Raw genomic sequence first — 12,307 nt, forward strand, 5'->3', positions numbered from 1 at the left:
TCTTCGTTACTCTGAAGAGGTGTGGTGTGCATTGACAGCAGTCTTGAAGGCTGAGTGGTCTTCTGGGGTTTTGCTGCTCCTCCATCTCTTCTAAAGCCGTCTAAAGGTGCGTCTGGACTTAGGAGCAGGAGAGAACCATCTGGCTTTCTTGGAGCGTCGCTTGATTGGGGCTTTCTTCAGGGGAGCCAGAGTGTTGGCGCAGTCGGAGATCCCTGGGTGGAGGTTGTGTGCTGAGGTATTAGCGTCTGTAGATGTCGGTGGAGGATTTTTTCTGAAGGCGGTGGGTGTGCTGTTCTTCGGGGTGCTTGTTCCAACTTCTGCGCAAATAGCGGTGGGCGGGGTGGTGTACGGTGGGTTTGGTGAAGGAGACATGGATGCAGCTGTGGTCAACCCACTGGAGCTTATTGGTGTGGCTGAAGGTGATGTTGTCGCTGCTGGAGAAGATTGGGTCGAGCGTGTGTCGTGCTTAGTAGGTTGGGGAGGTGACCAGTTGTTTCGAGTGCGACAGTGGTGAGTTTTTCCAGCAGGCACAAGGTGTTTTTTGTCGTTGGAGTTGTCCAGGTGAAAGCTGATGTCACCAAAGAGGATGTAATTTGAAGGCGAGATTGTGGGTTGCGATGAAGTTGATGATGGAATCGCTGAAGAGTGGGCAGGGTCTGGGGTAGGGCCTGTAGATAAGGGTGTCGTGGAGAGTGGTGTTTGAGTTGGTCTGGACCTGGAGGTGCTCCATGTTGTTCGAGACATCGTTTGCGTGGGTTGTGAGGCGGAGGGTGCTTTTGTGTATGATGGCGAGGCCTCCCCCCTGTTTGTTGACGCGGTCCTTGTGAATGATCTTGTAGCTGTCCGGGATGGCGGTAGCGATGTCCTTGGCAGAGATGGAGTTCATCCAGGTGTCTGTGAGGAAGGCGATGTCGACGGAGTTAAGCAGGTCCCGGATCTCCACGGCGTGTTTGTGGAGGGAACGTGTGTTGAGAAGGATGCAGTTGAGGCGGCCAGGTCCAGGGTTTTTGGTTGAGCGGTGAGTGGGGCTGTTTGCGGTGGCAGGCGAAGGTGCAGCTGCAGTTCCGAAAAAGGGCCTCGGGTGTCCTTCGGCAATGCCCATCGTCAGGCGGTGTGGTGTCCGGTGTTAAGGGCTTGGAGGGTAATGGCGCCAACAGGGTGGATGTTCAGAGAACCATGGTCTGTGGCGCAGGGCAGGCGCGAACGGGTGCAGATGGGCTTGCCTTTGAGATGCCTTGGGTTTACAAAGGTTTTGTAAAAAAACTAATCTTGAAACTACTGAAAGAGCTTTTATCTATCTACTCAGATAAAGCTGTGGCGATAGTTACTTATGGGGCAGGCATATCGAACATGGCCAATGTGCTTGCCTTAAAATGGTGGAAAATGTTTTCTTCACAAAACTTCTGGTGGTCCCAGTTAGTTGTGTAGACTTAATTTGCTTTGATAATTTAAGCTCCCCCCTATATTGTGGACAAAATCAAACTAGCGCGACTCCTCTATTTGGACTCGGGAGAGTGTGGCACTGAACCAGCTTGTTTTAAAGGATTGTCTGAATCTGCACGCTGCTCTTGATATACCTTGGGTAGCATACGCGAAATTGATTTGTGAGGAAATTTGGGTCCCGGATAAATTTGTTTCTCCTACCATATGCCTGGGCTATAGTAAGGCCAAATTAAAACAACTGTTTTTAACCAAAGCGTTTTCATAAAGACTGGAGTCTGACAGACTTAAAACAACGGTTGTCTCCTATAGTTGGGTGCACATACAAGAAGGTCTCCGATTCGATCGGTCTTTAATTCAGAACCAGCAACATCGCTTTGCTTTAACTAGATTCCATTTTAATAATCTACCTCTTAAGGTAATTGTTCCAGCGAATAGTTATTCTCTGTCAGATTTAATTAATTGCCCTTGTGATGGTATATCTACTCAGTCTAATCAACATATTCACTTTTTTTTAACCTTTTATGATGACTCCAGAAGATACCTTATTTTTCCAAAGTTTAAAATGTTTGAGTTTAGACAATGTAGACCAGCTCTGTTGTTTTTGCAACAACAACAATTACATTGGCCTCTGGTCTGTTATTCATGGTGTTTTTTAAATGGCGGATCCTAAAAATAAGGAGAAGTCCAATATGCTAAAAGGTTGTGTAGCTGGAAACTGCATTTAAAGTCTGTATGAGTTGTAGTAATCGGGGCGGAGGATTGTAATGAAAATGAAACTTTTTAATTAGGTCATTTATTGTAAGGACCTTTTAGGCGATATGCTGTCTTTTTTCTTGTTATAAAATTATTTATTTATTCTGGTGGGAAGGGGAATTCATTGTTGGGAAAGGTTAACAAATGTATGTACACGTGTTTTTATCTATATGTTTATGCTATAGAAATGTAGCGAATAAAGATCCTTTGACTGACTGACTGATTGGAGTGGAATTGTTTGAAGTGGAATTGCACTTGGATTAAGTTCATTTATACCGAGTCAATATGCAGATGGAGCGGAGTAAAATTGTGTGGGGTGCAGTGGAATTGAGTGAAGCAGAATTGCATGGAGTAGAATTGCGTGGAGTGGAATTGTATGGCATAGAGTGGAATTGTGTGAAGTGGCATGGAGTGGATTGGAACACAACAGTGTGGTGTGGAATTATATGGCGTTGAATCGTGTGGCACAGAATATGGAATAGAATATGGAATGGAGTGGCACTGGGTGGCGTGGAGTAGAATTGTGTGGAGTGGAATTGTGGGACATGGAATGGAGTGGCACGGAATTGTGTAGCGTGAGAGTGGGGGGTGGGAGGGGCTAGATAGAACACGGAGAGGGGTGGGTGGGAGGGGCTAAATAGAACACGGAGAGGGGTGGGTGGGAGGGGCTAAATAGAACACGGAGAGGGGTGGGTGGGAGGGGCTAAATAGAACACGGAGAGGGGTGGGTGGGAGGGGCTAAATAGAACACGGAGAGGGGTGGGCGATGGGGGCTAAATAGAACATGGAGAGGGGTGGGTGGGAGGGGCTAGATAGAACATGGAGAGGGGTGGGTGGGAGGGGCTAGAAACAATAGTACCTTCAATCACAGAGTGAACAGCGGATGGACACTAATTAAGATGAATTAATCCGTGCTTGGACCATGCGCCACAGAAAAAAAAAAAAAGGAAGTGAGCCTAGGACGCTCTGGCCAATTAGTAGGCAGCAAATTAGAGTGGCAAGGATGTAAATGAATGGTAAGCAATGGGCATGCTCCCAGCCCTTTACAGTGAACAATATCACCGTCAGCGACAGCACATGCACTGTGGGCAGGCAGGAACTAAAAATAGGTTGTGTGGAATTTAAACGCTTACATTTTGCAGAGAATGCAGTACTTACTTTGTCTAAATCTACAAAAACAAACATCTGACTTGCTTAAGTTGGTTACATTTGTCAGCTCATTTTCAGGGTACAGGAGCAGCTGGTCAAAATCTGTTATGATGCCAATTTACAATACCGTTGACAAAAATAAATATTTAATCAGGTCAATAAAGTAGGAAATAAAGCACATTTCATAACTAAGAGTTTATATCCTCAGTAAACTCTAATCAACACTTAAAATAAACACAGACATAGATAATCTGATAGAACCTGTTAAATCAGACAAGCGCAGTTAATAACTTAGGCCCTCATTACGATGGCGGGCGAACTGCTATCGATAGGCCGACAGTAGCAGTCCACCCATCATCTATGGCATCGGTTCGACCGCTGCATCACAAAGCAGCCGGGCAGACCACAGAGGTGGGGGTTAGGACCGCCACCTGCGACGAGATGAAAGGTTCTATCGGGACGGTGGTCGGATTCCTAATCCCTAAAATGGGGGCAGTACCAGCGCAGACACCACCATAGGGATTAGGATATCCATTTCCGACTGCTTGTTCATGGCGGTCCCACCGCCATGAACAGGCAGCCGGAAAAGGACTATAGGTGCCTCTAACAGGGCACCTGCCCCCCCTCGGTTTCCGCTTTTTGGCATGGGGGGCACATGTGGCAAGCCGCAATTGAATAAGGGTTGTTTCTGACCGTCTACACGGCGGTTGCATCCTAATCTGGCAGGTGGGCCTGCCGACTACTTGTTGGCCGGTCTCAATCCTGCAACGATGGTGGTCGGACACTCGTCTGACTGCCCTCGTAATGACCCCGTGGTCTTTGAACTGAACTCAATACAATAAAAACTATTGTTTTACCTAGAATTCATCACATAGATCCCTAAATAAACAGGACATTTTACAGCAATCGGAAAACTGGGAAATGTGTTAACTCCATTTGGAATCCTCTGTGGTCTCACTGGACAAACAAATTGTTTTTTTTTTGTTTTTTACAAGAAAGGCATAGTTTGCCTCCATAATTTACAATATAATCTTGCTTATACTTTAGTCTAGTTCAGAAATTGTTTTCACTAATTGTAGAGAAGATACTAAAATAGGTTTACATTGAAAAAAGATAATAAACAAGCATTGGCATAGGCAATAAGTCTCGCTTTTGGGACCTTATAAGTATTTAGTTATGCAGTACAATATCCTTGGTGCAACAACATCAACTGTTGCATGGCTAAACACTTATAAGGTCCCAAAGGCGAGACCTATTGGCTATGCCAATGCTTGTTATTGTGGCAGCTGCCTACACTTTTTTGCAGTAAGGCTTTCAGAGTCTGAAGCACCAATTTGTCAGAAAAGACTCCGACTGTGATATATGGTGATGGTACCGACAGCGCCTGCAGCTCACCGACAACACACAGAACTAATTGCAATGCGGGGAAACAGGCTTGATAGTCAACCACCTCAGGAAACATCTGTAGATAGGCTCAAAAGGTGCGCACAACAAGAACATGAGGAATAAACTAAACTTCCCACGGTGGCATGATAAATGAAGAAGGAGGAAAGGTAATATGTTGAGCATGGGAGCAAATGTAAAATACAGTAGTGTAAGTCACGTAATTTTGGGAATGTTGCATTACGCTTGTTATGCAAAATGTGTGACTGAGCGAAACAAGAGTATCAGTGTGATAAACACACCAGCTAACTAACACATGCAGATCAGAGTGAAATAGGAAAATCAGTGTGAAAAAAGGAGCTTGGAAGAACACCACCAGCTAACTGCAACACATGCAGCCCAGAACTACACATAAAATACTGCGTAACACAAGCAGCTTGGCATACACCACCAGCTAACTGTAACACATGCAGCCTAGAACTACACATAAAGTACTGCGTAACACAAGCAGCTTGGCACACACCACCAGCTAACTGTAACACAGCTGAGTTTACACTGCACCACTTTAATGGTTCTGAGTTTATCTTGTCAAACATACATGCCCACGGATGACTTTCACAAAAAGCCCGTCAAAAATATTCAGCCCATGCAATGTCATTATCCGTGATTTGCCTATGAGTTCGCATACCGTGTAAACCAATATTAAAAGTAAACTTACTCACCTTGTGTGTAATTAACTGCATTAAAGTAACTTACATAATGTTGATATTTTTTGTAGACACAGGGAGATTATTAAGAAGCTCTGTTCAAGACATTTAAGTAATGTCCAGTCCTATGCTGCCAATTAATCCAACTGCGTCTACAAAAAATATGAATGATATGAATGAATTGTGTAAAGTAACTGGTGCTTGTGGAAAGCGCTACAATAGCTTCGGGTTGAGTCTGCGCTACGCGAATTCAACCAAAAGGCTGCAGAGCGAGCTGCTCCTAATGTTTGGCGTGGGGACAGCACCTTTGAGGCGAACACAGGGAGACTCCTACACCGATCCCCAGAGTGAGAGGATATGGCGCAGCAGTGAGAGCTCCAGACTAGGGCGCTGGGGGTCCTTGTTCGAGACTCTGCATTGGTTCAACATCCTCTAAATGATTGCGGGCAAATCACACATGGGAGGTACTTGCAACAGTCGTAGTGCAAATTCTGTGTAAGTATTAAAAAAATCATTTTACCTAATAAAAGGGGAGATTAATTTGTGTAGTTCGTGGGCAACAGGTCTTTGGTTTCATGAGTTTGAGCAGGAGAGAGAAAAGCAGGAAAGGAAGACAACTGTGGGGAAACGGGGAGAAAGCAGGAAAGACGGGGATAAAGAGGCAGGCGCAGGCAGTGTATGGTGGGAGGATTAACAGGCAGTAGCACGATTTGCACTTAGCAGGGTCAGCGGTGGGGTCCTTCGGAAAAAAAAAAAAATCCCCTTCCTTGACGATTTTTTTGTATTCATTTTATTATCCCCGAGATGAGATTTCTCCACAAATCCAGTTTATTTAACCAATCCCCGTTGCACTTTCTCGGACACATCTGCTAGATTTCCACTTTTCCCGATCATGTAAGTAGTTAACTACAGTGCAGACTAGAAATCAAAACTAGCCCTGGCAGAACAAACCAGACACACACTGCAGGAGGCCGTAAGCAGATTGGAGCCATGGGGGCATGTTTGGGTCACGGCAGCCCTTCCTGTTCTGAAGCAGTCCCCTCGCCTTAATCCTGCTGGGAAAATTCCAGAGCGGTACAAATATGGGTATATTATGTTAAAAGACTGTCATTGCAAAGTTCACTGAAATGTTTACTCCCGTTTCCAGGAAGGGAGGCCCTGCGTAGTCCCTCATCTCCAGAACACACGGCCCAAACATGCAAGATGCACTGAGGTGGCAACACTGCTCTCAAAGGCAGAGCATTAAGGTGTTGACAGGGAGGAAGCCAAAGTGGGATGTGGCCCCGGTACTGCACGGACATCTCCTCAAGTCCGCCTGGGAACCGAGATGGTTCCCCCTCCGACAAGAAAGTGATTGGATTAAGAGGGCCGTCTGACAGCATGTCTGTTCAACCACAGAGGCTTATCAACCTACCCATCCCGCCCGCTAATAAATCCGGCACCGGGGACCACTCCGCTTCATGATGGCTTCCTGCGCGGTTTTTAAGGCTTCTCGCGGAGAAAACTGCGCGGAGTCTATGCAGCTTCAATAGTGTAGTGGTGGCAGATGTAGGTGGGACAATAATTTAAAAAAAATAATGAAAGCAGGCGTAGTGCTAAAATGTAAAGCATGGCGCCCTTGCTTACTTAACTTGAGTTCATGATGGCCCGTGAAAAGGGCGTCAGAGTGATTTAAAAAAGAATGAAACCAGGTGCCATGGTGACACAGCCTCAGTATAAAACAAGCATTGGCCCCGCGGCCATAATAGTAACTTCCGCGAAAGCGAAAGTAATCGCGATCAAAGCAAAAGGGATCGCGATCGTGAGGACTGGACACGCTGTGTGGCAAGCACGCGAGTGGTGCGCGCGCAGCAGTGATTAGCGGCTGCGCGCGTGCACGCTCGCGTGAACGCAAGCGTTAGGCCAGGAGGTCTGGTAGCACTTTGGCAACCCGTATACTAAATGTCGAGCAACAGCGCATGCGCTGTTCTAGGCTCGACCTAAAAACATCTTTCTTTATGATTTAATGGTTCAAATCAACAGAAGCTCCCAGATGAGATGTTCCCTCATTTCAAGTGCAGAAGAGTTCATTTTTTAGGACACCTTGAAAGATTGCAATATAGTCACAATACACTAAACTCAATCGAAAAAACAAAGTGTTAACGTTACAGGAATGGAGAACAAGATATCCAGGTGAATTACTTGACTCTTTGACAGAGTATTAAACAATAAAATATGTTCAACTGAGTTGGTTGGTATTCTAATAAATCTTTCAATGGAAACAAGAAAAAACAATCAATGAATACATCTGAATAGAGAAGGCTTACTCTTTAGCTTGAATTTGAACTGGAGGACTTTTTTCAGCTTTCTTCTCTTGGTCTATTGCAGATCTATAAATAGGTAATAACAGGGCAGGAGTTTTAGATTACAGGTCTGCATTGTATGCATTCATTAATTAAACAAAAAAGGCCCAGTTCAACATCATTTCACACAACTGATACACAAATGCCCTCCACAAATCTTCAGTAATGAGAGAGTGTTTGTGACAGTGAGAAAGGCTATAGCTAATAGAATTCATCATATTCACTTCATTAAATAAAGAATGGAGTTGGTAGCACTTCAAAACTAGAATCTTGATTCGATTTGAGTAAAGCAAGGTTTAACCATCAACATGGTTTCTCTATCTGTAAGAAAAAGGACTATGGCTGCCACACTTTATGACCCAACCCCTGCCTTAGCACATCCTGCTTCACTCCCTTCTGAGCATCAATCACACTTGGCCGACACATGCCTTTGAAAAAAGAAAAGAAGGGCTTTCAAGCTATACCCGGTTTTCTCCATGACCAACTCCAAATTAACTGCCTAACTCTTGGTTAAACCCAATCCCCTAACAATCTTCTCGGTCTCTTTGTGGGTCAGAAATGTGTTGTACATGCATTGGAGTGATCCTCAATGAAGGATAAAGGCTAGGCAGGCTGGTTCCCCTTAAGCAAATCTTCCAGGATGAATTATGCCCCTTGACGTTCGATCACTGTTCTCCTATTCCTACACATTTCTTGGCTGCCTGTCCTGGTAGCTGGTCCTTGCTAAGTGCAGAGTCCATAATACTGCACGGTTCAACCATGCAGCTGTGCTAACAGTTAGGCGGCATGGAATCCATCAGAAATCTGTATGGACAGTGATAGTAACAACTAGCGCTATAAGAGCTATACAGTTTCCGTAGCTCAAGTCAGTGTGTTGCACAAACCCATACATATGGTGTTAAGAACTGTCTGATGCAATGCATTTTGAAAGGTCTCTGCAGTGAGGCCCAGGGTGGTGTACTTTTTGCAGGATAGGCTAGTTGACTAACCCTATACATTGGGCTACACAGCCCAGGGTGCTGTGATATCCCTTAAGGCACCATATAACTCAACCACGGCAAATAAGTAAAAGGTAATTGCAATGATCAGAATCTGTAAATGTTGCAGTAAATAACCCAGGATTTTTATTTCCTTTGTAGCAGTCACTTGCCGCACAAAAACTCCAACACATTATATGTGTGGGGGAAGCAGCTTGTTCTAAAATAAATGTTTAGAAAACACACTGCATCATACCAAGATAGGAAAAAGCACGTTTGTCAATGGATTAGGTTGAAATGGCGTGAATTGTTTTATCACGTTTTATCAGTCATGCATCTCAACTGATATTAGTAACTTTAAATATTATGGTGGTTTTAATGATAACATTACCCTCCTGGTAACTGCATAGCTACATATAGACCATAAATGTCATTTCAATTAGGCAGCAAAGTACAAACTTTTCCGTCATTGACTTGAACTGCATCGGAATGTGTAACTTACACTCAAATCATATGTTCTGCAGGATGGTAAAGACAGACTTTAAGAAGCCCCCACCCCCCATGTCATCCGATTACCAATTTTAACAGACATTTGTTAAAAAAATTGACATTTTACTTACTTCATAGGATTGGTGTCTGGCAAGTAATATATAAAATCTCGCATGGTCATTCTAGAGCGGTCAGGTGATGTTGTGCTTTCCAAAGTGGGGTGTTTTTCCTTCCAGTGTTTCTGAAAATATTTTACATTATCAAATTTTATGACTCAAGGTTTAGCATTCCAAATTACAGTCTTATTATCTAGTGACATGAATCTTCATTAGCAACACATTAGGTTTGGAAAAGGTAGCAGTAAATCGCATCCAACATGAAAAACGGAAAACACATAAGACTAATTAATAACTCTAATGCAAATGCGTTCTTCAACACAGTCATTTTTAGTAGAGTCACATGTGGATAGAGAAGACTGCCAACACTCAGACCTTAGAGTGTTAGTATTCAAGGTTAACAGAACCTGGACAGGGATTGTGTAGCAAGGCCTTCGACTGGGTCATAATCAAGGAATTTCACAGATTAAGAGCCTATGTTTGGACTTTATTCGTTGTGTGGTCCAGGGAAAAGTGAGTAGCACATATTTGAGCTCTCTGAAGTTTGCTGTAGTCATCTTGACATCACGACTGCAAGGATCTTGGTAATTATCCGACAACTTTGATTAGAAAGGTGACCACTCACACAAGTGGTAATAAAATGCATATCTCGTTATTTTGTTTTTTCCAAGTGTCCAAGTCAGTCATCAAACACTACCCCTAGGTTTCTAGTCTTTATACTGGTTATGAAAGAGAAAGGTTCAGCCATTAAAAGGGAGTGGTGTTGAACTAAGTGTGCACAAATAAGGCACAGTAAATGCTGGTGCATTCAACAGTGGAAGAAAATATTTGCCCTTTAACAAGATGCTTAGGAGAGCTTCTGATGCACCTTCAAAAGGTTATTCTACTGTTAGAATATTTTATATTGCATACTTTGTACTGTTAAATGTTGTATATGCTTCTCTCTGATAAAAGGTCAATAATCCATGGTTGTTGTAAGTTTTATGAATAAATGAACTTGGCCAATCATCAATTTGACAGTGAATCAATCTTTTCAGTTTGTCGTCTATGTCAAAGTCCAAACATATTTATTTACTCTTCATTTTGTAAACAATCAATGAAATGAACAGAAAAAATTTCATAAATACTTGTTCCTATGGATTATCTGTTATTAGTGGACCTTAATAATTGAAATTATGGTCTTGTGACAGTGCTAAAAAGAGAAAATATGAAGCAGAAAAAACAAGAAGCAAAATCGGACTGTAACCTAGTGCCAATAATGTTCATCAAGGTGAAGTATAAACTCGCACAGACAACTAATAAATTATTATATAGCAAAACCTAATCTTTCTGTTCCCTCTGTTTGAATGCCTGTCATCCACTTACTTCTGCCCCCACTTGGTGTGTCCAGCCTCTACTGGAAAGGCATGGTCAGAAAAGAATTAAGCAGTGACCATGCTTAAAAAATGTGCACCTCAAAGAAGCTAAATAATAAAAGAAGGAAGCAGGCATTTAATTTTGTTTATTTTAAGGGTTTCTGTGAATCACTGCACATCACATAAATGCGCCTCAGAGTGCTAGTTGTACAGTGAAAGGGCAAGAGCACATATCATGTGACCAACATCCTAACATTACACTTACATAGCAGGCAAGATGGCTCAGAAAAATAAACGCTTAATGTTGGTGTATTTTGATTTGCAAGTCACAAATTAGAAGCCAAGCAAAAACAAATTAATCTTCCAATCTTCCAGGGTTGGCATACCGAGTACCATTAAAGTAGATAAATTGCAACACCAATTTTTATACCACTTGAAGACTGTAACACTGGTGTGAGACACTACAGAAAAACAAGTGTTTATTTTTATGTTAAATTACAAAAGACCCACAGCCCATTAACAAACACTACACGTTCTAAATGAATAATTGATTAAAGGCTATAATAATGAAGGAGAAATCATCACTTACTTTTTCTTTCTTTAATTCTTTTTTGAGCAGTTCCCTCAGTTTTTGAGCCTTGAGTATTCGCTCACGATCTGACTGATGCTGCACTTCTTTGGAAGCTCCTTTCGCACTTGCTGCAGATGCTTCCTGCTGGGAACCTTCCTGTGAGGGCCGCTCTTTGAGAGGAGAAGGATAGTCCTTTTGTAATGAGCCATGCTCCTTAGAGGAATTAATACTCACGTCCTTAGTTGCAGACTTTTTAAAAGGAGAAAACTGTGGAATTTGAGGAACAGGTGTTTTCTTTTCAGGAAGAATAACATGCTGCACAACAGAGGGTTTATTTCTACTGTGTTTTTTTTGGGAGACTGACTGAGTGAGCTTTGCTGGTTCAGAAACTTCATTTTCAAATAAAGTACTACTGCTTGGAGGCAATGCAGATGGTGGACTCTGAGAGACTCTAGATACTGTTTTTCCAAGCTGTGGTGTAGAAGAAAGGGAAGCTCTTGGTTTAGCTACATTGGGCACAGTTGAGACTCGTTTTCTTCTCTGCAGAACTACACTGGATGGTTTGCTTGATTCAGGAGGATCACTTACTCCGTCAATCTTATCTTCTCTGTTGGTGAAACCAGATACAGTTCAGTTACGAAAACAGTCTTCATATGAAAATACTTTGAAACATATACATTACAAAACCTACAAAAACAAAAAACCTTCTGCAATGAGCAAAGGTCTATAAAAGGACAAAACATGATCTTTCTGCACCAATAAAGACAAAGGTGTACCAAAACACTGTGTCAAATAAGTAATTATACAGGAGGACAACTATCTTATAATCTCTGCATAACACAAAAATTCAAAAAGCAGAGTAGGAGGCATTCAAGCTTGGGAGATAAATGAACACTTACGATTAACATTTTCTTTAGTAACTATCATTTACCTAAGAGATTTTAGCTTTTTGCAGATTTTGGTCAACTGGCTGCATATTTCCCATCACACAAAAGAAAAGATTTTCTGAATCTAATGTTTGG

General features: G+C 42.7%; 1 protein-coding gene across 4 annotated transcripts in view; it reads right to left on the reverse strand.

Annotated features, from left to right (window-relative positions):
- Positions 1 to 12,307, reverse strand: part of BDP1 (BDP1 general transcription factor IIIB subunit) — a 1,439,438-nt gene that overhangs the window by 1,396,894 nt on the left and 30,237 nt on the right. For all 4 annotated transcript variants that reach the window (XM_085632357.1, XM_085632359.1, XM_085632358.1 and 1 more), the window contains exons 2-4: positions 11,304 to 11,892; positions 9,375 to 9,484; positions 7,742 to 7,804 (exon numbers count right to left, since the gene is read on the reverse strand). In XM_085632357.1, the coding sequence (XP_085488483.1) occupies positions 7,742 to 7,804; positions 9,375 to 9,484; positions 11,304 to 11,892 (762 nt within the window). The remainder of the gene's footprint in view (positions 1 to 7,741; positions 7,805 to 9,374; positions 9,485 to 11,303; positions 11,893 to 12,307) is intronic.

This window comes from Triturus cristatus, chromosome 2_1, assembly GCF_964204655.1.
Source record: "Triturus cristatus chromosome 2_1, aTriCri1.1, whole genome shotgun sequence".
In the NCBI taxonomy this organism is placed as follows: Eukaryota; Metazoa; Chordata; class Amphibia; order Caudata; family Salamandridae; genus Triturus; species Triturus cristatus.